Source organism: Thermobia domestica, chromosome 3, assembly GCF_964235325.1.
Source record: "Thermobia domestica chromosome 3, izTheDome1.hap1.1, whole genome shotgun sequence".
NCBI lineage: Eukaryota > Metazoa > Arthropoda > Insecta > Zygentoma > Lepismatidae > Thermobia > Thermobia domestica.
The window spans coordinates 266,322,384-266,349,576 of NC_137456.1; the positions used below are offsets into that span (position 1 = coordinate 266,322,384).

Here is a 27,193-nt window from a genome sequence, read left to right on the forward strand (position 1 = left end):
CTTTCGATATTTCGTGATCAAAGGTCTGGATGGTTCGGTGCCCCACCCAACCGTTTTCTGAAGGAAAATACAAAACCCGTATAATCATTTCACGTCTAAAATGTCGGTGCAAAATTACATTCACTTTGGTTCACTTCCTCTTAGCATTCAGCATCAACTTTCAAAATTCTCTGGTGAGATTTTTTGCAACCTAAAAACCGTTTCTCCGCAGAAAATAAAATAACTCTATGCGTTTATATTTAGCGTTTTTTCCATACACAAAGTTATGCTGCAATACTTCATGTTCTTTACACACACATCTGACATGCCGTTACTAGTACTTTCGATATTTCGTGATCAAAGGTTAGGAGGGGTCTTTGCCTTACTCAACCCTTTTCTGCAGTCATTTTACATCTACAATATCTGTGTACAATTTAATTCAATTTTGTTCACTTGTTTTTGCCTTTCGCGTGTCAATTTTCAAAATTTTGTGTTGGGTATTTTGCCCCCCAAAATTTTTTTCCGCAGAATATAGAAAAACCCGTGTTTGTTTATTTTTACGTATTGTCCATACACAAAACTATGTTGCAATTCACCATTTCCTTTACAAACATCTGACACACTGTTACTAACACTTTTGATATTTTGTGATCAAAGTTTAAAGGGGTTCGTGCCTCACCCAACCATTTTTTCAAGTAAAATACGACACCTTTTTTTCTCATTATATATCTACAATATCTGTCCACAATATCGTTTACTTCGGTTCACTTCTATTTGCCTTTTGGGAATCGAATTTCAAAATTTTGGGTTGGGGCTTTTGCCCCCTAAAACCGTTTTTTTTTTCAGAAAATAAAAAACATATTCGTTTGTTTTTTCGTATTGTCCATACGTAAATTTTCACTGCAATTCTTCATGCTCTTTACACACATCTGATATACTGTTACCAACACTTTTGATGTTTCGTGATCAAATATTTGGAGGGACCCATGCCCACCCAACCGTTTTTTTTATTAAAATACAAAACCCGTATTCCTTCATTTTACGTCTGCAATATCTGTGCACAATTGCACTCATTTCGATTCAGTTGTTTTTGCCTTTCGGGTGTCAACTTTCTAAATTTTGATTTGGGCTTTTATATTAAACCTTTGCATTATATCACTCTTTTTTTATGAGATTCTTTTTTGGGGGCGAAGGAGAGTAACGGTTTCCTCTAATATCTGTTTCTTGCCATTCATCTTGTTTCAACTGCTTACGTAAAAACATTTTGTAACTTTTGATGTCATCCAACTCCGTCACGATAATAAAATTGTTATTCTTAACAATTTGTCTTATTCTCTTAATTTCAGTTTGTCACATTGATATATTTGTTACAAAATTGAGGTTTGGTCCAACGCCTTTCGAATTCGCAACCAACCGAAGCGCCGAGCTTTTTGGGTTGGCTGCTATTGCAGGAAAAGGAGAATTGCAGGTGTTAAAGCACTTTTGTAGTCGTGTATACATCCACTATGTTAAAAAATAAATGCTCGTTATTTTCCCCACAATACAACCGATCGGTTACCTTGCGCCAAGTACTTTCCTCCGCTTGCCGTATAGTCCCATGTTTATGACCGCTTATTTATAACAAATAAACAGATTTTTCGAGAACCTTAAATATTACGAAACACAGAAACGATCAAATTATCGATCAAAAATTTGCTATAACTTAACCCCTCTTTTAATTACTTTTAATAGAAATTCTAATTTAAAATGAATGCATGTGAGTAAATATTGAAAAAGCAGGTGAAAAACTTTCTCCCCAAAGCTAATAGAATAATCCTGAAAAAAGTAGGTAAACAGCCCACGAAGACCCAATACAACGTGCCATGCAGGTCTCTAACTTTTCTCCACTCGTTAACGCTCGCACGGCAAAACTGACTGAATTAAACTTAGTTTTACCATAGATGTTCATTTTACTTCGACCTCACTCACCCTCGCCCTCGCAGTAGCAGTTGGCCCTCGCCCTCGTTCACCCTCGCCCTCGCGAATGGAATTGTCCATCGCCCTCGCGTGCCCTCACCCTCGCTGCCGAAACTTGTCCTCGCCCTAGCGCACCCTCGCCCTCGCCGTCGAAGCTTTTCCTCGCCCTCTCGCACCCTCACCCTCGCAATCGAAGCTTATCCTCGCCCTCGCGCACCCTCACCCTTGCTGTCGAAGCTTCTCCTCGCCCTCGCCATCGAAGCTTGTCCTTGCCCTCGCGCACCCTCGCCCTCGCGCACCCTCGCCTTCATATCATTGAGGGCGATGGTAATTGAGGGTCCTCCGTGAGGATCAGAGCATCAATTATTCAACCTATTTGTTGAATTATTTTCTTTATCATTAGTGGCGGATCCAGGGGGCGATCGGGGGGAAACTTATTTATTTTATATATACAAATAACACGCATCCCAGAGTTTGGAGCTCTTAAAAGTAACTCTAAGTAGCAGTATTACAACCCACCACCCCCACCAGAAGTCCGTCCTGGATCCGCCCTTGCTTAACATACGTCCTAAAGAAAGGAAACTAAACATATCATCGTATAACTTACTGTGGAACACCTAAAATGGAACAACTGTTACAATGGAGATCTCGGTCGATAGTGACGTTTAAATCATTTATCAACAGTCTGAAGAGTGTTTCTTCCAGGCATGTTTTTTTGGGGGGTACTGCCCCCCGAAGCTCTGAGAGCCTCCCCCCGAAGGAGACCAAAATAATACGTCTATAATATAATAATGAATAGAATAGTACCTGCAGTGCCGCCCCGGGATACTAAGTGTGCCCCCCCCAGAACATTGTTTCTGAAGCGCTACCCCCAGCGCCAATGAAATAAGTCAGCGCGAGTCCAATTGAGGGAAGTGAGCCCGAGCACGATTCTCAAAGGAATAAATGAGCGAGAGCCCAGTTGAAAAAAATGAGCCCGAGTCCGAAAGAGTCCAGAGTAAAATGGCCATCTATGAACCAAAGTCATTCCATCAAGTCTTTTTCCATCTACTGCATTCTGATGGTTCTCTCATTGATCGTGTTTGTTCAGATATCAGCGCTCTTGTCATTTACAGCTGAATGACGTGAGTGACTGTCTGTCTGTCTACCAACACTCTTTAAACATGATAGTGTAGTAGACACTTCTTATCTAAAACGTCTCCAGCACAGGGAGGGCAACAATGAGGCACACTTACTTCTTAATGTAGCGCTATTACTGCCCGGAAACTTTCATGGGAAAAATCAAATACTATTCTTATTTGCATTATTATTTTTAATAATTATGTACGTACACACGAGAAATTGTCTACTGCAATTAATTGAAAGGAAAAATACGATTAATGTATAACCTTGCTATGACACTAACTTTTCATCTAGGGGACACGGCAGATGATATTTTTAATTTTGCCTCTCTCCAAAAGAGGTCAAACAGCAAACTCCAAAACAGTTGCTTTTAAGGAAGCTTGTCCTCCTCCCTCGCGTGCCCTCGTTCTCGTGAAGGAAGTTGTCTCTAGCCATCGTGCAAACTCGCTCCCGCAGTAACACTTGGCCCTCACCCTCGTTCACCCTCGCCCTCTTCGTCGAAGCTTTTCCTCGTCCTCGCGCACCCTCACCCCCGCCATCGAAGCTTGTCCTCGCCCTCGCGCAACTTCACCCTCGCTGCCGAAACTTGTCCTCGCCCTCGCGCACCCTCGCCCTCTTCGTCGAAGCTTTTCCTCGCCCTCGCGCACCCTCACCCTCGCCATCGAAGCTTGTCCTCGCCCTCGCGCAACATCGCCCTCGCTGCCGAAACTTGTCCTCGCCCTCGCGCACCCTCGCCCTCTTCGTCGAAGTTTTCCTCGCTCTCGCGCACCCTCACCCTCGAAGCTTGTCCTCGCCCTCGCTGCCGAAACTTGTCCTCGCCCTCGCGCACCCTCACTCTCTTCGTCGAAGCTTTTCCTCGCCCTCGCGCACCCTCACCCTCGCCATCGAAGCTTGTCCTCGCCCTCTCGTCACTGTGGGCGAGGGAACTTGAGGGGGATGATGTCCTCGAGAGGACCACCCTCGCGAGGGTGAACATCTCTGAGTTTTACGTCCTATGAGTATGCCGGTTAGGCTAAAGGAGACGCTCATTATGAGAAATAAATGAAATGGTGGAATGAAGAAAGTGGGAGCAAAGAGGATAACCGGGATAAACCCCACGCGTATGGTGTTTGCCCTCCACGAAATTCAGTGGGTAGGAGTAGGGTTTGAGGTCGGCACCACATCAAAGAGAAATGAGAGCTCTACCACTAAGCCACCGCGGCCACAATATCGCAAAAACGTAGATGAAAAGGTTGTCCACTCAAAGCTAGACTATAGCCTATATAGTAACAATGGCTACTGGAGATGTAACCCGCCTTCACTCGCTAAGGGTCGCTCTGCAATAATGTCTGACTTAAATTTTGGTGCGACTAATTTAACGTAAAAAACCATGAAATGACTGAGTGCCGTGCGATGATCTAACCCGCCTAGAATGACTAACGCTCTCCTGGCAATCCTACCTAAATTAAATGTTGTTGACTTATTTTAATGTATGAATCCATGAAACTACCGAGTGCTCTACAGGGCATTAACCGCCTTCACTCGCTCACGCTCGTTCGGCAATACTGTCTGAATTAAATGTTGGTGACGTAATTAAATGTATAGAACTATAATCGCCTGGTATCATGTCGCTGTTCGCGTACCATTTATTTGTATAACTGTTCTGGGGTCTGTCCTCCGTGGTCCTGCCAATGAGTATGTTCCGGATACTTTGAACTACCTGGGTAAGGCGTTAAAGGATATCTCCTAAAAAGGATTACAAAATTATCTTCAAATTGCCTGCTGTTGTCAATAATGAGATGTGTATTAGAATCCGTGAGGTTCGGTTGTCACGTCTCAAAAACCTCGCGGACAATAACACGGTCACTCACACTACAACACACACAAGCACCACTCATACACACAACAAAAGCACAAAAGATTAAACGACATTATACTTGTTTATTAAATACTATTTAAAGAAAAAATTACCCATTAGAAAAATAATCCTAACACTCAACACTGCATATGTATAATTATTTAATAAAATCATACTTAAATTTCTAACTACACTTTAGCCCTGTGTCACTTTATATATTGGGATTGAATATTAAGATAATGAGTCAATTAGATATAATTTTCTCACACCATTAATTCACTTCTGGCTCTAGCACTGCGAAAAAGTCGCCGGCTTAATCCCACACAGTAATATGGTTGCTGCTGCAAAGAATCCCTAAACATTAATCCTTCAGTAAAAATAGATAGTCTCCGAAGTGAAATCATAATGTGGAAGGGTGCCTTTATAACTTATACGCACAAGGTTTATGAACATGGGTTTCATAGATTGGGGCTAGCTAATAACGTATTCCCCTTAGCACAACATTATATTTGATGCTCGACGAGACGTGCTTTGTTGCTGCCTCGAAACGTGGAACGAGATTTGTCCTACTCGGAGGTTCGAAATACTTGCTGCACTGATCAAAGGATTGAATAATCGAGCTGTAAAACATTGGGATAACTTGACTGTGGAAACATTGAGATAACGAACTGTTAATGAGATGTGGCTGGCTCCGCCCTGGTGCTCAGACACCTGGTATGAGTTCTAGGTCGCAGTATTTAAATTAATAATTATAGAATACACTTAATTCAGTTCCAAATGACCATCGAATATAGTTTCTGCATATTAATATTTCAGGGAGAAACACTGAGAAGCTTCGTTGTTCACTGAAGTGTTCTCACCACAAAAAGATTTATATATATATATATATATATATATATATATATATATATGAATAGACGATAAAGACTCCTTTATTCAATTGCGTAGGAAAGAAGCAATTACAACCGAAGAAAGAACTTATTTGTTCCGCAGAATAAAGTATAAATCGAAAACGTTATTACTGTCTTTACAACATATACAGAGGGTCCACAAAATACCTATAATCTGTTGACGGTTATAGATTAGCGTCCGACTACAGAACCGTCCTGTCGAGTGCATAAATAGACAGGTTGAGAACTACTGGCTGTTTCATGAGATTAGAATAAAATTAGGTTTCTCACCAAAAATTTAAAATCAGTTAGTATGCAACACTGTAATATGATGTGAGACTTAACGTGCATAAACAATCAATGGTTTTTCACCTGGAAAAGAATATTTAAAAATAGTTAAATAACTTGTTGCTCACTCACAACAACATGATGATGTTAATGCATGAGCAATATCCAAATGAAAAATTCCATATAGTAAAATAATCCTTTTAAATGTCTGTTGTAGTTCAGTTTCCTTATATCCTATCTTTGGTCTTCTTATGACGAATGTCCCACGCCTTATCCGACGTTGAGTTGATGAGGGGAGAAGTGAAGATTTTTTAATACAGTGGTGTGAAAAAGGATATATGTGTTAAACACGTGTATAATAATTTTTCACTAATAGCAAGCAGAAAGCGTTTATATGGCCTTTTAAATTGTAACTTATTTTTCTTTCTTCTTTTTTAAAAACAATTTCGTAAAATATTTTAAGTACATGTAAATATTCATGTACATTAAAACATGAATAAATAGAGAAGTAGCAAAAAGGTAAATAATTAAAATATATTGTTCGAGTTTTAATATTATTGTAATATATTTTAAAAATTTGAAAATCATAAAAAAATAAGATAAATAAGATTGTAAGCACACTAGGGATTGCCAATATACAAACAAAATAAGGTTTTAACCTGTACGTCCCTGTTTTAATGGTGCTTTGTGTTGTTTATAGAAAAAGAAACAAAAATTCGTTTTTCCAAATTAAAAAAAAAAACTTAAGTGTCCATACTGACGTTCATAGTGATTCCAACAAACAAGCATGATTCTGTACATCAACAAAGAGATCGTTATTTCGTCGACATGTAAGAAGAAAATTCAGCATGCAATAAGATCAAAGTGACATCTCGCCATGTGAAATTCCAGTCTTTAATTCAATAATGCTCAATACAACAAACGATTTCATTCTGAAACAAAATTATTACTAGCTTAGGCCTAGAATAATAGTTGTTATTCACTTCCGAAAAATGTAAATATTGTTGGGTTACCTGAAGAGGTAGATATTATCTGCAAAAGACTTATTAATAAAACGTTGAATACCACACAGTGTAGATCCAAGTTCTTCGAAGTTCTGAATCGAGAAAGTTGACTCACTAGTCCAAATATTCCTGAAAATAAACGTTCATTACGCCATGAATAGACGAAAGTAATAGGTGAGAAAATGTGTAATACTACACGCACTTACACACAAAATATACCATGCTTTCCTACGGTGGAAAACGAGAAACATGAAAAGGACTGCAACCATAGACACTTATAAAATGTTTCTATACATTACTGAAATATAAACACTTTAATATTGAGCAAAATACATTCCCTGGATCACCGGCAATATAAAATCAATCGGTCTTCCACCTAAGAAAAAAAATGTAAACACACAAAATACAAAAGCTCTTGTAGCATCGTAAAAATATGTCTCTATAAGACAAAATCACAGGACCTAATAAAAGAAAAACATTGGATACAAACACGAAAATATACTCAATGACATTACAACTTTCTGGTTGGCATGAAACATCAAAATCAAAGTACCAACAAACAAGTTATATCATTCCAAGAAAACTAAATTTTCATAGGCATCTTCCCTGCAGAAAAACGTTGTAAATGTTCTTATGAAAGACATCAAAATTCAAAATAATCTAGGAAATCAGATAAATGTCAGAAAGAAATTTTCATAAAACGTTATTGCTTCATGGTGTTGGAATGAAAGAAAATAAGTTTATTTTTCGGGTTCTATATCGATATTTCTGAGACGGCTGAAACCTCAAGAATACTTAATTACCCATGTCGACCTTTTGAAAAAGTCATCCGCCACTGGTGTTATGGCTGAAACCTAAAGATTTGTATCCAACATCTTTGGCCGTGTTGATTTCTGAAGGAATTCCTCCATCCCAATCTATGGCTGAAACTGGAAGACTTCTTTTAAGAGGCATTCGGCCATGTTGATTTCTAAAAATCATCGATACTGCTAGCTATTTTGCTAATAAATTTCAAATAGTTCTGGGAAATACTGTGACTAAAATATAACTTTCTCAAGCATAAGAAAATATTGCAACATATTACCATACAAGGACACATAATATAATTACGGTTCATAAACATCAAATAATTCCCTGGAACAGTACTAGACGATAAAATTTACTAAAAAGGTTTAACGTAAGAATACCCATGCTTAGTTACGGGTCTCTTTGAAGAAAGGAAAGAAAGAAAAACTGTATTTTGCGATTGATGGCAAAAACACAGTTAGCTACGGAATATCCAATGGATTAGCCAAGCCCATTTTATCATTATCTCCCTGTAAAAATATATATTTATTTCCATAAATATCCAACTCGAAGATGTTTCCCTACGGTCGATCAGTGGTCTGAAGAACAAAAGAAAATTAATCAGAAATTACAAGAAAATATAAAAGTTAAACACATTTCCATATATATAGTAGTATGGGAAAAGACGAACGTTCACCATCATGATATCTGTTCATATAATTATTTCTAAAAAGAGATTACTGCTTCATTCGGAAGATATACACTTCACATGGCATCCTTGCACATACAGTTAAGCAACAAGGAAATTCTTTTCGAAGCTTTTATCTGCGAACACAATACATGATGTCACATTCTGGAAACTCAAGTTTGATATTAGGCCTAAATCGTGTAATTCATGTAAATGAGACTCAACAAATTACAATAAACACTTCAGGATGAAAACCAAAACCTAAGATTAACATAAAAAAGAAATGTGAGATTAAATATGTTTGTAAAATGTCATATTCTACGCATGAGATTACATACTTAATTTTAATTACAAATATAGAAATGCATTTATAATTAACAACTAAGAAGTTTCTTATCCTGGGTATCAACTTTTTAGAAAAAATATTGTAAGAAGATCAAACATTAATTGTAGTATTTAAAATGTAGAAAGTGGGAAGGAATTCTAAAAAGAATTTTAAAATTTTTAACACTTAATAAAAATATAAGTCCAAAATATTTTACCACTACCTAGGGTGCGGAAATCTAGCCAAGATTTCAAATTGCTTTTAACCTTTAACTGGTCCAGTGGAAACATGCAATAAACTCTAGTGGGGTCTGAGAAACCCCAATGAACGAAAATAAGATATTATCACAAATAATTGCATTTAAGTGTCAAATAAGATACATATTATTATATGTGAATGTGCAATATATGAGCTATGTGTACATACATAAAGTATGCGTGATAACATAATTTAATTGTGCATGTAAAATATGTCATGTTATTTTTCTTAGTCTAGACAAATACATAAAAAACTGTGTTCCAAAGAATGCAACTTATGACACTCCACACGAGAAAATTTTGTCTTTCTGTCTTTTTCTCGAGGGCACAACTGACAACGCGCCTTTCTGACTCGTGGCTCTCGACTCCCCACTCCTTCCTCTCCACTTCTATTTTTTGCAACAACCTGCTGCAGCTCCCTTGGAAGTTATGTGGTTTCACGTCTATCCATTTACTCCTTGATAAGTGCCATGCCTAATGAAGTCATGGCACAATAGCTTGGAGTATGACACAATAGCACTGTTCACCCCGAAATGTCCAAGATTGAGAATAAAATAGCCATAGACCACATTATTCTGCATCTCGAAGTAGTGTACGTACCACACAGCTGGTGAAGGGTATCCATCCACCCTTTGTCTCATTGTAGTTTGTTATCATTTCAGGTTTTTCAGGGTTTGTTACCTTCTGGTCGTGATGCATGCTAGACAATAAAATAACTGCTTTGTTCTTCTTCGGATCAGATGAATAAACATGAGGTCTGCAGTATGTCCAGAGAGAGTAGATCCAAATTGTCTAAGCCGACTAGCTTTGAATTATTCTGGTATTTAACGGTTTTTGGCTCTCACTGTTCCCAAGATGGTGAGCTTCTCTTTTTTCAATTTCTCAGCATGTTCCATGGGGGTGAAAGAATTGTCAACGGTAACATTTAAATTTGTTCTTTTAATGGGTTCAATTAGTCGCAGCACTCCTTGCGTTGGCAGTGACATGTTTCCGCGAACTTCACTTTCTGAACCAATATAAATGAAAGCATTATTCATATAGAAGGTCCTTGAATATGCAAAGCACAGAACTTTTATTCCATATTTACGAGTACTAGGTTTTTTAAGCATGTACATTTTAAAAGGGCATCGTCCCCGAAATGGTACCAGCATTTCGTCTCCAGTCCCAAAGCTCCCAACAACAAAATACTGCTTACAATTATGGATGAATGCATCCCAAATTTCACGAATAGGAGCAAGTTTATCCCTTTCCCTTCGCTCTGCTCGTGTCTGGGTACAGTCAAACTGCAAGGCTGCAGGAATGAACAAGAATCTCTTGGCACTCATAGTGGCCAGAGATCTCTCTACCCGTGCCGTGTGAAGTAAAAAGGCTAGAAACCATTTCGTTTCCTGCTTTCAATACATCAGCAGCTCCTACCACTGCTTTGATTTCAATCATATCGACATCACCCACAAATGATGGCAGAAGTTGTTTATACCTACTTCTCATTTGACGGATTTTGTCATTTGAGTGATTTACTATAATTTGTAGCATTGTGTCAGTGAAGTCTAATTGCCAAATACCTAAAACGTCATTGTCACGGACAACCTTTGCAACTCCACGAATAGCTGGCAATCTATCACTGTTATGCGCACGCGTACGTCCAAGTGCAGGGAATTCTTGCTCCACTTTAAACATTAGTTTGCATCACAAGTGGGCACACAATCTTCTTCCTCGCTGACATCAGTTTCATCTGAGGATGATATGCCACTAGGCTCCACTACACCATCTGAGATTTCCAAGGAAGAAGATAACTCATTTTTACTGATATTACCGACAGTTGAGTCATCCAGTAGACCCTGCATTTCTTCGTCTGTCACAGGCTTCCTCCCTGCTATGGCACCTTAACTTCTACAACTGTTACCATTGTTTAGTGTAAAAAATGGGAAAAAGTTTCATTGAAAATGTACACCTTAATGAAACAAAAACACTAACGTTAACGCTTTGGTGGGGTCTCACACATCCCAGACTGCTCCCAACTGACACACTGTTTGGAATGGATTCAGAGTAATGGGGCGCACATTCATCTACAGACCAACAGAGATTACCAAAACTGTCAGCGTCATCTGTTGCCTAGATATAAAGTTGCGTGTAGAAAAAATGTCCTTTGGTCTGTCAAACCCCACTAGACGAGTTAAGGGTTAAAATACAATCCCCCTTCGCATATAAAATGCATGTTAATATTTACTAAAAAAACTGAATTTAAAATTAGTGACATTGAACTAAAAATACATTCTTAGTGAGGTTTACAACATTAATACTAAGCTGTTTGACGTGCGACACTCAGTAATGCAAATGGTAGAAGAGGATCAACCAGCTGTGCTGTCTCCTCATCATGGGTATGGGCACAGTTGGTTCTGCAGTCTGACGACTACCTTATCAAAACCAGAAGCAAGGAAACGTGATATGGGGTATTTACTGAACACTTAAAAGCTAAAAGCAAGAATGAAGAAAAATGAATACATGTTTAACACCTAACAGTTGAAAGAAAGATTAAAAGAAATGCGTAGTTCTTCCCTTTTTTCTTGGTAGCTGAAAATGAAAGGATAATTGCCTAGTGCTTGTTTCCTTTTTGCTTGTGGTTACCATTTCTGTTTCGATTATTACGATTATTTTGTCTATTTCTAGAATTATTGTTCTTTCGTTCAGGTCTAGTTTTAGAATTGTTAGGTGAGTTACGATCCCTATTTCGCTCCTCATTTTTGTTACTGTGACGTAATTTAAACCTTGCATCGACCAAATGCTCTCGGACGCTCTAACTCGCCTTCGATACGTAACGGTCGCTCGGCAATACCATCTGAATTAAATGCTGGTGACATAATTTAACGTATAAAACCATGAAACAATCGAGTGTCAATAGAATATACTTAAAACGTAGGTACAAAACTGGCTCCATAGCTAATTAAGACACAAAACAACGTGCTCTGCTAGTCTCTTACCCGCCTTCACTCGTTTACGCTCACTCTGCAATACTGTCTCGTCAAGTATCTAGAGCACTAGTCCCCTTTTAAATTTATGTGTAATAAAGGAATTCTCGGTTTTAGCCATCTATGGCCATATAGTCCATGAAGTATGAGGAATGGCGTCCCTCGGCGTGAATACTATCCGGGGAAAGGAACGAAGCGACCTGCGACCTATAATTTAGGTAATACCCCTGCATTTGCCTGATTTAAATTAGGAAAACCCACTAAAAACTCACTCAGAGTGATTGGCATGAAAAAGCTCATTACGCTTTTTCGACAACATGCCCCAACTGGAGATCGAATCCGGGACTACTCGCACCTGAAAATAACGTGTCCTCCATACCTATAACCCTCCTTCCCTTGCTAACGCTTGCTCGACAATACTATGTGAATTAACCATTAAACTTTGGTACAGAAAGGAGCCAGTTTTTAAGTAATCAAACCATGGTTGTGAACTATTCTGTCTGAAGTTCAGTGTTCTCTGTTTCGGTAAAAAAAATCAACGATAAAGAAAAGTCCACAAATGTAAGAAAAGACCAACGAAAGAAAAGGAACGAAATCAACGCAACTAAAATATATTTCATTAGTTTTATAAAAGGTGACCTGACTTTTAGAACATTCCCTACTGTTTTAATTAAATGTTATTAACCTAACCTAAGCTAATTTAATGTATAAAGGCACGGAAGGACCAAATGTGAAAAAATATGGCAAAAAAGTAGGTGAAAAAGCTGGACCCACAAAACTAACAATAAAGTAATGTGCTATGCATAGTGATGGGCAGTGGGAATATTCCCGGTGGGAAGAAATTCTAAAATGGGAATTTTCCCGGTTTTTTTCACTGGCCTATAAATTCCTGGGAATTAATATTTCAAATTCTTTACTTTATCTTCCAAATTATAATAACCATCTGACTAATTACTTTCTTTTAATATACAGGGTGAGCACAGAAACAATCCCAGGTTTCAAATTAATGCAAATTTAATATGGGAAAGAATATTTTGCTGAAAGTTTGAACAGTGATACAAAAACTCAAAACGTTTTTGCAGCTATAATTAAAACCACAACACTCGATGTACGCGCCACCTGTAACGTGGGAAATTTCGAGGCGGTAATCTAGCTCCAACCACACGTTGTGAAGTATATGCGGTGTGAAAGACTTGACAGCATCATTGATGCGTTCTTCGACATCGTTCAGAGTTGCGGGTACTGGAGGTGCATACATTTTGTCATTCACAAATCCCCACAGAAAAAAGCCACAAACAGTGAGGTCAAATGATCTTGGAGGCTACTTGCAAAGAACTTGATCATTGACTCCAAAGCGGCCTATCCATGGGTTTGGGAGGTTCTCGTATAGAAACCTACGTACAGCACGATGCCAATGTGGTGGCGCTGAATCTTGTTATAGAACGAAGTCGCCTATCTCTGCATTGCTAAGTGGCGGGATCAACCGCATACGTTGCAATGCTAAGTAACTTTTACCTGTAATTGTTTGTTCCTGAAAGAAGAGCGGACCGTGCACTCGACGCTCTGATACTGCACAAAAAACATTGATTTTCGGTGAGTCACGTTCCACATTTACAGTTGCATGAGGATTCTGTGTTCCCCATATCCTTATATTGTGTCTATTCAGCTTTCCACTTAAGTGAAATGTCGCCTCATCGCTTAAAATGATCTTCGTTAGATAGTTTTCGTCGTCCTCCATAAAATTATTAATAGTCTCACAGAACTCATGGTGCTTTAACTTGTCTTGTGGGTATAATTTCTGAACCAACTGCAGTCGGTACGGGTAACACCGCAAACGCTTGCCTAAGATCTTGCTTACTGTTGTTTGTGACATCTGCAACTCTCTGCTAGCTTTACGTGTAGAATTCTATGGGCTGTGTACGAAGGCTGCTCTTACGCGCTCCACAGTTTCCTTGGAGACTGGACGTCGCCCTGAATGCCCTTTTCTTTTATCAAAAATGCAACTCGTCTCAATAAACTTTCTATGCCACTTCACAATGAATTTGTGCGTGAGTGCATCAGCATTAAATTGTCGTTTGAAATCACGCTGCACTCTCACAAAACTGTTTGTTCTTGCAAATTGTAAAACGCACCAGCTGCGTTGCTGTGGGGTGAAAGCCATTTTCGATGTTACTGTCCACTAGCTGCCCTTGTCAGAACTAAGATTCTGAAAAGATAGATGGGGAAATGCTTTGAGCTTACTGAGCTCTGTACAAAATTTCATGTAAATATTCAATTAAATGTTAATTATATGGCACTTTAAAATCAGGTACTGTGTCTGTGCTCACGCTGTATGATGATTTACTTCTAGGTTTTAATGAATTTGGAGATTAAAAAATTTAAAATTCTTAGACTGTACTTTATATAACTAATAGTATGATTTTTTATTCCATTTCCATTTGCAATAAAAAGTAGGGTAATTGTTTAGTATTGGGGGCGGCAAAACTACCAAAAACTATGATGATTTACGGAAGAAATGAGTTGATAGTGATTTTCAAGTAGTCAAGAAGTTTTCGAACATTTTTTAGGGCAGTAGGGAATTTACATAAATCTTGAAGGTAAGTGGAAGTGGTTTATGTGAGAAAAGAAAGTTAATTTTTGGTAACGAAGATAGAAAACAAGGCGAAATGCGGCGCTCTAACGTGCCTTCCCTCGCTTACGCTCGCTCTTCAATGCTGTCTGAATTGAATGTTGGTAACTTAATTTAACTATGAAACCATAAAAAAACGCATCGGAATTGAATATCGGAAAAAAGTAAGTGCAAAATATGGGCACCCAAAGCTAAAGAATAGCCAAAAGTGCCAATGTACTAATTTACAAATGATGAAAATGATCCATTGTGTAAAGTAATGTAGAATTATGTAGAATTAGAGATGAAATACTATTAATAAACCCTGAACCACCGTCAGTAATAGACGTCGCCTCCTCTCCCTGATTCCAATTTTTGAAGAGGTACTCGGACTTTTTTACATGTAAATTAACGCATGAAATTTCAAGAAATGGATAGGAAGGAAGGTCGTGTGTGGCACTGTTACATGCAAAATTACAAAGATAGGAAAGTATCTTGCAAATACTGTGAAAATACATTATTTATGCACAAATGTTGACAAAATGTAAGCATCACAATGTAATAGATTAATTAATCTATAGTAATATTAGCGAGCCTATCATGGTCATGTTGCAAACATAGCAGTATGGAAACATTTTGTTTAATTTCCTTTCCATACCTGCACATTCATATTTCACATTTATCTCTCTTTGAATCCAAAAGAAACATTAAGGTGCAGTATTGCCAACATCGTGAACAATTTTGCCAGTAAACATACTGCAAAAATACTATAGTAAATTTAATTTTAATGGAAATACTGCTGGTTTAGTCGCTAGACAACATCGAAAAGATTCTATATTCATATTCTAACAATAATGAATGAATCATTTTTTCTTGTGAAAATAGCTTCAAAAATTTCCAGATAATCGAAAAAGTTCTATATTGGTAACACTGACATCAACAGACAAACAACAACCGCACCACGTTTCCACCTATGATTATACATTTTTGACATAAAGTACATCAACTCAAACATTGCCACAGTGATCAAAACATAACATACTAATAAGTCAAAACTAATGAAAAGAAGGCAGTAGATCATTTTGACATTCTGTAGATACTCAGATTTTGCACTCATGGCGAACATATCCGTAATGTCAAAAAGTCGACAAATTTCCAAATATGCTCATTACTAGAAGGTAATTCATTTGTACACATTAAAGTATGTCCTAATTAGAAGACATGCATTTCTGAGTCCTTTGGACCCGTTTTGGATTCTGTGTGTACCGTTTCGCTTGCGGGTCCTATACTAAAAATGTTATATTACTTGTCGCACTCCACCACCGTTTTGGCGTCTTTCCGACAATATTTGCCACAGTCGGCTCGTCCGCTGATTGTCGTCATCTTCGAAAATGTTTGTCAGTGATCCTCTCGTACCTGAAATTAAATTTTAAAAATTTACTTATCATATTCTCTTTTCCTCCAGTCTCTTTACCTCATTTCTTTCCATACATTTACCTTTTTCATGGTCGGCAGGTTATCAGCGTTTCGACGTCTTAACAACCATCATTTTCTGCAGTTTTTCCGCCCGCTGTATGCCTATTTTCTGCCGACTCCGTTTTCACAAGACATATTGAATGGAATTAGTGTCCATTCACAAGATAATCCTTCGGACACTTTCAATTTTTACTTCACCCTTAAAGAAGATACAGACTCTATTCATTTTCCAAAATTCGACTCGTTGCCGCTGGTACGTGATATTAAAACTTTTGCCGACGTAGGTCTTCAAGAACTTGCCGTCAATGTCATTTTGCAGTCGTCTTCGACTGTCTGCCAAATATTTCGAGAAAGCTTTATACGAGGGAAATAGAAACCTAATTCGTATTGTAAAGCAACAAATTATATTCTAACTCTCTTTGTTTACTTTTAGTGAACGACTCGCGTGGAAAAACGCTGGGTCCGGCGCAGGCAATCCGACCGCGGCATCTGGTTGGCATGGACAAATTGTACGACTGTAGGCGGCAGGATCCTCATCGGGTAAGTTTTTAACTAGCAATTAATTTTCTTTAAGACATTCGTTTGGGTCAAAGTGTACCATCATTCCTTAATTTTAGGAAGATTCTTTGGTTTTTGCGGTCTTACATATGTTTTCAGTAATTAATAGGATTAAATTATTTGGCATCAAACTAATCAAAGAGAACCAAGCTTTATTAGAATACAAGCTCAATCATGAATTCTCAAATAAAATTTCATTCGTTTAACCACCGTACGAGAAAAATATGTAAGCCATAAAACTCACATAATACAATTTATATCTGCTATCTACCGCATAACAAAGAGTATTTTTTTCACTCACGGTATAGTTGTTTTGACGTAATTGCATTATACAAAACTTTAATACTCTATTCACTAACTCAATAATATAATTCTTTCTTCAACCCAGTTCGATTTCAGCTTCACAACTGAAGCATATAACACGCGATGAAAATTTTGAATATATGTAATTCTATATATTGAAGCCACGGCGCTATAGTCGGACTATTTCCCTGAGATCTGCACACTTCTAACCGCACACTTTTTTTGACAGCTCCCTACAATTTTAATATAGGAGATGGCTTTATTCACCCTCACGGAGCAGATTGTTAGGTGAAATTCAAGGTCTAGATGCTCAAGCTATAGGAGTATTGTGTGCAAACGATATAATAAAAATTCTACATGATTTCCTCCCATCCTTCATCTCGCAAATTGAAATGAGATAAAAAAGGTATATTATAAATAAGATTTTAACTACATTGAATAACTTCAACTAAAATTGGAACTTATCCATCATACTTAAAACAGGCTACTAATACTTTAAATATTTCATATATGTGGGAAGGAATAAGCGTAGCTATCTGTCATAATCGAATAATAACAATAAACAATGTGGGACAAAGAATGTCAGTAGTAGAGTCTGAGTCTACTTTTAAAAGTAAATTAAAATGGAAGATATTGAAGAGAGAAAAATCGGTTATTAAATGTGTGTATCTTTAGAAAAATATTTTATTTGAGTTTGATGTGACTGTTCATTTTAACACAAAATAAACTAATATGTCCTAGTTTGTAATTGTAACCTAGCAAACTATTAGATATCTAACTCAAAGTCAAGACTCCCGTAAATTTGAGTACTGTAGGTCAAAAACTATATATCTTAAGAATGGCAGTAATTGGACTTTTCCAAAAGTGAAGTGAAAACGAAAATGAATATTTTAGACTATATGAAGTTTACTCTGCACTAAAGAGAATAACATGAGGAAATACAGAATTGTAGTTTAATCCAGATGAATTTAATACAAAAAAGCATGTAATTTTTATTGCTGTAGATGAAAGAATGTATCATCAAATTAAAGAATAAACATAAATATTGTTGAATATGCACAGAAGTTATAGTCAGAAATATAATTTCCTATGCAACTCCAATTGGTAAAAAGAATTTGTTAAACACGATTTAAGGAATTTGAAAGTATTTGAAAAACTTTGAGTATTACATTGTGAAGTATACATACGCATTGTCCTTTTTGGGTTTTATCAATAAAAGGTGCATTTAGAAGTTTTTATATGTGGAGCTTATTATCAAAATGTCTCTTCTCCATCATTTTGTGAAAATCGAGATATCAATATACACGGAATCATCGAATCATTGTCTACAATTTTGTACTTTTATTTCTGGTCAAAACGTCCAAGAAAGCAGAAAAATGGATTTGAAATATGCACTAGCATTCAAAACGTCTCTTGTTCTCTGCAAAATGGGACACACCTTACAGTAATAAAGTTTCGCAGCAAAACGTCCTATGTCCATTCTCATTTGAACACGATTCTTGCTGTTTTATTTCAAACTGCCTCTTGTCTAAGGATTTTCCTCAGCAATTACCTGCCAGAAAAGTGCATTATCATTGCTTTCTAGAAAATTTAATGGATATTTAAGTCTCCAAACTGATTGGTTGTTACCACTGGCTGAACCGAGATAATTGTCAAAAGATTTGTGCGATTACCTTATCTTTTATAGTGATAATATTGTTGAGTTCTCATCAGCCATATTGTTCGACTTACTTCTTGGTAAAATATGTGCTTGAAGTTTGAAGGCACTTAGGAAAGAGATTTTTAAGACGTGTGTGGAGTATCGCAGTACATTTTCATAGATATGAGTGGTAATCAAGAAGAAGAAAAGCCTTAAAATTTTCATTATTTTGAATCAAATTGTCTCTTGTCCGATAAATTTGCTTCCGAAATGTCCCTTGTTCATTATTTGGTTTCAATATGTCTCTTGTCAAAATTAAATACCTTTATTATTCATTACTTGTGTCTTGAATATTGGAATTTGTTTATAAAATAACGCAATAACGGATTAAAGAATATCTACACCAAATCTTACAATATTTAATAACCTTTTAAAATAATTAATAGTTTTTTCGATTTGCCAAATTTCTTGTTATGTGGACAAGGGACGTTTTGATAATAAGCTCTACATCTAATAAAAATGCAAGTCATATTATGCAAGTCAAATTTTTAAATAAACTTGGAACTCTCCAACAAAAACAAGTTATTTTGCTTAAAAGCCTTAATTTAGATACAGAATACAATATTAAATTATGTAAATTGCAGTAATATGTAATTATCTGAGTGTTGAGTTCTGTACTAATAAAATTGGGTAAATTATTCAAATATCTATATAATGGACAACTAGTTGTCGTCAGATTTAAACACGATAACGGATATTGAAATTTTAAGAAATGTTAAATTATAAACTCCAAATGAAAGAAAACTATATACCATAATCATATGCACTTTGATTCAAATTATATATATAATTGTGTTAGAGCATTTAGATAAAAATGCAAAATCTTACTTTCACTAGATATAATGAAGGTGCACAAGAACTTTTAAAATATATGGAAAAAGAGAAACTTCTCATGAAATATCATTGTTTATTAGAATTCTCTGATAATAATCGAATGGATCAATTGTCTTTGAAATGATACATTAAAAACAAAATTTACTAAAATATGCCAAAAATGTAAAGTGTCAGTATGCGACCTCTGATATCTCTCTTATCAAAAGTAATTTTAATATATTTTTTAAATGGTGTTCAAGAATACAATCAATTTTGAAAATCATCGATTGTTAATTGTCGTTAAACTATGTTCAGTTCACTCATAATAAGAAATGAATATATCTAACTTAGATCGAAGTTTAAGAAGATTCTGCTCCCAATTTACTTACTAATAAATGACATATTAAATTGAAGTAAGATTTGTACTTTAAAGAGCCATAAAATCTCTTTGTTTGATATTATAATCGTACCCTTATAATTAGAAAGCATTTGTTATCTTCGAAAATGAGCATTTTTTAAGTTTTGATAAATTCCCTTCTCCCTACAATGATACCTGGTTGATGGCTTTGCTGAATGGGTGTTATATTAGTCAGAAAATATCTCTATTATTACTCACATGATCATCTTCTAATATCCATTACGGAAGCGTGTGCATACAATGCGTTTGATAACTACAACTGCTAGCTATACCGAAGTTGATAGAGAAAAGCAAGACACATTTATTCAAGTATATTCTAAATATCAAATAGTTTTGATTCAAGATAATTAGGTCGAGCACTTAGCCAGAACAGACAGAAAAGATACGATAGAGGAGTAAGCAAAATTGGTGGTGTTATTGCATATAAAGTTGGAGACATCCCAAAAACTTTAGTTTTTATAATAAATTATTTATTGTTGGGAAGCATCTAAGAACTTAAAATGAGAGATGGGGAAAATACAAAATAGTATGTACAATAAGCTGGTTATGTGTGATTGCGTTTCCGTGCGTATTTGCATTTTCTTTAATTTTCAACACGTAAAGTTATATTATATTTACGTACGTAAGATTTTAACGCTTTTAAATTTTATAATATATTGATTTAAATGTTATAAAATTCTATCTAATTATGTTCCTTTTCTAAGTTCGTTCTGCGTTACAATAAATTGCTGAGTAACAATTATATATAAACATAAGGTATTAATTAGTTTGTGCACATTAACATTTTAACAGATATAAATTTGAATATTTTGTCTCTCTAAAAATTATGTATAAAATTAGCTATCGTCAAATTTTGTCCTAAAGGTTAGGTTTATTTGTAAGGGTTTTTGCAAACGCAGGTACGGGAGTGAGATAGGCATGGTAATAAACAACTGCACATCAGAAAATTTAATATTTTAGTCATCGTGTGACATATTTCGTACAAGTTTGGTAATGATTACATTGAACTGAAAATTGTATTTCCGAAGATTGTTTAAATGTATATCATGTCTTATTACGTGCAGGGTATTCCAGAAAAGATAAACATAGTTATTTCGAAGCGCGTAAGATAAAATGGTAATAAATGTATTATTGAAATCGCGTCTTTGTGAAATGTATAGCATTATATCATATTCTTAGATTGTAATCACAGTAAGTCATCAGAATTATAAAATTGTACGAATTCTGAAAATGATAACAATTTGTACAATTCTTCAGAATGATATTTGATACAAAATTGTTGTAAGAGCCATTGTGATCTTCAGAAATATTCAAAACCTAATATGTAATTGGTTACAGTATTTATCTGACCAATTTCTTGGAAGGAAGACTTTAGAAGAAAGTTATATATTTTTTAATTAGAAACTTTCTTTCTTCATAGAATCATACTCTTACGTATTAATAATGTTTTGGATGTGCACTGCCCCAACTCGCATTTTTCATCATTGATGTAGTGGCCACAATTTTTTTAGAGATTATGATATTGTAATGTCCTTAGTTCATAACACACAATGACAAATATTACACGGTACATTTTCGTTTTGCATACAGATTTTGAGTGTGTAGTACAGTAGAGCGTCGATTATCCGAACGTCGGTCAACCGAACGACCGCTTAACCGAGCTGTGTACTCGCTCGCACCTGTTACTCTCCCACCCTACCGTCCATCATCCCCCTCACTCCCAAACCATGTTTCCCACAGTAGTCGCCGCACTGAGCCACCGCTGGCGGAACATTGCTTCTAATGGGGCCTTCATAAGGCGCTGCTGACCGGCCAAGCCGCCAGTCGCTGTGTTTCAACAATCAGCACACTTCTGTCGGTTTGGCACTGGCTGTAGAAGTACAGTACAGTACAGTACAGTTCGACTATCCGAACAAACCAGTCTTCCGAACACCCATGTCCCCGAATTACGTCGGATAATCGACGCTATACTGTATTACTTAAAAGACACAACATCGTTTTGAGTAAACTACACTTTTATCGTTTCTTATTACAGGCTATGATAAACAGTATCTCCCTTTTAGATTTGCGTGTATCACAGTATAGCGATTTTGCTTCATAATGTAAAATTCATAATGGCGTATGATGATTAATATTTCACCATTTATAATGATACTATAGACTTTTCATTTTAGGAAGTTTCACGTGTGTAACAATTTATATATATTTATTACATTTATATATTATAGATTGTAATTTAGATTTAAACCCCTTACTTGTTAATTTCATTAAATGTAAGCAGAACAAATGGTTAGTTATATTTTTGTAGTACTAATCCAGTAAAGTCCCTAAGAGTGTACAATTCGTCCGCTGTCCTTATTATCTCATTTCCGACTAAAAGGGTACAATGTCCCCTACCTCAGAATGCCAGAATGACCTGCTATCCCTTGAGATGTATGTATAGGTGCGTTCATGTGTGTTTGACGAAATTCAGCTGCGAAGCTGAATAAAACCGTACAGCTCCTGAACAAAACTGTACAAAACTCCTCTTTATTATCGACATAGGGATGGATACAGAAGAACGTATAATGTGTTGTTCTGTGCCACTAGATAATTAGAAACACTGGCTGCTAGTACACAAGCTAGCTTGTATTCTTCCCCTTTGTCCTTGCGAAAAGGCAGCAAGTCAATTGAGTGAAGAAGTACACATTCACAATGGATGAACAACATAATGGACAGTTGGAAAAATATACAGCATACGGAGACACAATTACATTCTTTATCAATATAAACAGAAATGAAATTGAACGTTTCAAACGGTGAATTTTAATCCTAGGGAAAAGAACTACTTTTAGTTTAGACATTTTCTCATATTTATGAAAGTGTTACATGAAGGTACCAACATTATGTAAAAGACTTCGGACGCTTTTAAAGTTTTATTTTTTGACAATTCCGAAATTGAGCTTCGAGTAATTTTTGTACGCAGTTTAAGTTTTGAGAAGTATGTTTTATGGTATCAATGTTTATTAGAAAAATGACTTTCAAAATGTTTGAATATTTCCTTTTGTAAAAAAAAACAAATTTAGAGGAGGAATATACTAGTAACTTATTCTAAAATTCTGATGGGTATAAATTTCTTCCACATGGAAAGTGTTATTCTTGCCTATTCCAAAGTTTAAGCATACGCTACTTACGTACGTTTTCTAATTTGGAGAAGGTACGTCACGCTCAATAAGCCTCTCAAAAACAATAAGCAAAAATATTTACCAAGTATTATTGTTCGTCTATTTCCAGTTCTAGGGTGAGACAAGTATGCTTTCATATACCCAATGTTGAGAAGAATTACGTTATGGCAACTGTAGATGAGAACTATCTCATATTTCCATAGATATGATCATATAATACGATAAAACTACATCTTCCAAATAAATAAAGATAGAACTCAATTAAGTTTCTGAGTATATTTTGACAGATTTCTTTCACTGTAACACACAAGTAACGTCAGGAAGTATTAGTCTTATTTCTAAAGGCCGATCAACATTTTATATTTAATAGTTGTACAAATTAAAGGGTGAGCTGAAAATCATTCTGAAATTTGAGAGTGTAACCTTAATAAATTTTTTTTCTATGAAAAAAATGATTACTTAACCTTGGAATCAAATAACATGAAAATCCCTCCTGAAAAAAGTTATATATAGATCAGATCGTATACTTAGAAAATTTGAAATCATGGTATTTGATAGACACTGAACAGAGTACTGTAAATTCCACCCACACATAGTTGTATATCCTGTCCGGTAATACCATCTGGTGCTATAGATTTACTTATTCATTTTGGCAGTTTCATAAACTTACGAGGCTGCAATGTCATTATTCCTGATTTCTGGGAGCTGTGCCAAGATTCTCCCTGCTGAATTTATAGGGGCCAATATTAAATGACGAAATAGCAAATAGGAGTATTATGGAACTGCTCCACAACCTTTCATCGCCGGCTGAGCAAGATGAAACCATGTAAATACTACAAGTTCGTGTGTCTGAATAACATGTATTGAACTGCACAAAATCTTCCATTAGAGTCATCTTGCACTAATCTACTGAATGACCATCAAAATATCTATTAAGTTGGTGACATCAAAATATCTATTAAGTTGGTGACAAAGAGGGTTATTTTTCGAATATTTGTCGTTCCACAAAATTCCACAAATTACTGGCGTATGCCGCAATAATTTAAAAAAGATGGTCGAAATGTATTATGAATGCTATTCTTGGTTTGAAATGAAGAATTTTGAAGAACTAAATTCCGAATGAAAATTAACTTGTAATTCTATGCTCTCCTTGGTACATTTCACATGACCCTGTTTAACGTCAAAAGACTTTCTGAGACCATAAGCTCCAAAGCTAGTATTCCGAAAATGAATAAGATTCCCAGACTCAAACTTAACGTCACCTATTTTATTGTTTGCTTTGCAAAGGTGATTTCGGACAAGATATATACTTGAAATTTTTGGTTATACCAATGCAATACTAATTTAACATTGTCCTCTTTTATTAATTGACTCGATAACCTGGAAAGATTACTTAGACTCTACCAAAATGTGTTTAATATGCACCTTGTACAAGTTCAAAAGTGTAACTTGTATTTTTGATTAATAGCTATTGGAGTTAAGTCATTATTAGGAAGTAACATTGATCTTTATTTGATTGTTTCATTCATTATGTTTATGAAACAGATACCTTAAATGAGTCTTACCTTCATCGTCCCATAAATGAGAAATGAACAAGTGAGTACCGTAATTATGTTATAACCAAGATGCATATACGTGATTGCTCTACTATCTGTGAAAGAGAAGACATATTTTGTAAATATTTTCTTACTAAAAATGTAAACAGAAGAAAAAACGAAGTAACTGAGATTGTAATTCATCTTTAATAATAACAATTCTGTGTGTGGGGGATGTGTGTGTGTGCTTGTGTTTATCTCTATCATCACGTTTTCTTGTAGAAAATAGAAAACTAGAATAAAAATATACAGAAGTAAGTATTAAGCAGAATTGAATGATTATTAAGCCGTTTTATACTTTTGCAGGAAATGAGGAGCATAAACATTTGTGGATGATATTGATAGTTTCTGAGGAAACATTGCATGCGTCCAGCCAATACCACATAACATTAGAAGATTAATATCGGGTAATGGGGTAATTTCTTACCCCTATAATTATGTGATATTCAGTATTAAGGTCATTTCAGGAATAGTGTCGAAATCAAAAGTTCACATTACGGAATATTTTTTTTATAATTTTTTAATGATTCTTTTCATAGATATGTCTCATATCATGTGGCTAATGAACGTTATGCGATAAAACGGACTAACGTTCATATTTTCTGAAATACGTTATAAAGTACTAAACCCATTAGAATTATTTGTCATTACAGTAATGTTTTAATTAATTTCAGTTTCATTCTACTTTTTCCTTCTTTAAGATGCAATATTATCTTACAAAGTGGCAGATCTGTTTTGACAAAGGAAAAAAAAATATTTTACAATAAAAACATCAAAGTATTTGTAACACTTATTAATATTTTTAAACAACAAAAAATATTGTCATCGTAATTATGTAAATGTGACGGCGATGACTAATGACAGAAATGATGAGCATTATATATTTGACATAAGACGGTGATACATAGGTAATAATATTATACTTTTATATTAGGGACTTTTTACTGAAACGGTATAACCCACAAATGAAATTATGTGTTCTGGCTATATCTTTCACTTCATCATGTTATTTATAAACCCAAACAATTGTGTACTCTTCTCAGGCACCAGTAAAGAGTACATTTTTAAAATAAAAAATACTATAATAAAGTGACATCAAATACAGAAATAGAAGGAAATTGTATTTGTGTGTTACACAATTTCTGCACAAACCCTTTTCTAATTCATTTAGTAATAATAAATGCAATACGGTAAGTGAATGTTGAATACACTATGAAATAATAATAATAATAATAATAATAATAATAATTGTTATTACTATACAATAATGAAACAGGTAGTGAATGATAGACTTCATATCATGACTAAGAAATACCTAGCTCGTACTGCACATGAAATAGAGCAGCAGAATGCAGTTGTTTCAGGCCAAGACGTATTGATATGGCAAAAATCTTAATTATGTGGTTAGGTTAGTTTTTGTACTGCTGATCTGTTTTGGAAGGAGGAAATAATTATCCAATTTTAATAACACTCCTTTGTAATAATATAGAGTACAGATATTCATCAGCGTCGTGTTTTCTTACGAAAAAAGCTATTCCATATTTGTAACACGTCTAATTTTGGGGCCTGAAACAATTGCACAATGTTGATTTGCTGCAGAAACAATAAAGAATTATTACATGCAAATAATCTCCCCAACCATCTCTCTCTCCCTCTCTCGGAAATTGATTGGAACGGTCTTATAATATCTGATACATTTTGCAATTTGATAGGAATTAAGGAGTCAACAACTAAAATGTCAGAAGGATCCATGTAAAATAATAGTTGAAATATCAGGTTTATTTAACTTATTGAACTTTGTTTTCGTATCAGAGAAATCATGTCCAGAAAGAGTAACCAGTCAACTTGTCTTTAACATTCCCACCAATATCGTCTGCAGCACTTTTGCCATAGCTTTGTTTACTGGAATTCTATAACACAAACTTAAATTTGTACTTCCGAAATGACTAAGTTAAAAACGAAAATAGATATTTTCTAGAACGATACTTACTTTTTGGTCATCGCTAACAATTTGTAAATAATCTATCTCGGATTTCCTAATGGAAGTTAGTTACGGGACATATGTGATCCAATATAGGGGACGCATCATCTCTTGTACACTTTGAAATGACAAGTGACCAAATAGTGGAGTAGACAAACATACCCAAGAGGTGTCAAATGACACCTCTTCTCAGAAGCACAAAAATGCAGCTGCTGTATTTCTTCAGAACATTTACACTGATATTTCTAAGAGAAATCAACATAATACACATACAAGCTGTGTAATTGCCTGTTAAAGTGTAATGTAAGGAAAGACAAAACATCACGTAACGATAAGGCACGTTATGGTAGTGACGTTTATTCATATTTAAAAAAATAGAAAATATTAGATATGAGGTAATTAGAACCGAACGAAGGAAGAACCTGATTTTGAAGAAGCATAAAACAGACAATAAATATATGTTACACATTACCTTTATAC

General features: G+C 35.5%; 1 protein-coding gene across 2 annotated transcripts in view; it reads right to left on the reverse strand.

Annotated features, from left to right (window-relative positions):
• LOC145681640 (uncharacterized) overlaps positions 1 to 27,193 on the reverse strand; it is a 446,103-nt gene that overhangs the window by 224,300 nt on the left and 194,610 nt on the right. For both annotated transcript variants that reach the window (XM_081753260.1, XM_081753259.1), the window contains one exon: positions 24,703 to 24,788. In XM_081753260.1, coding sequence (XP_081609386.1) covers positions 24,703 to 24,788 — 86 coding nt within the window. The remainder of the gene's footprint in view (positions 1 to 24,702; positions 24,789 to 27,193) is intronic.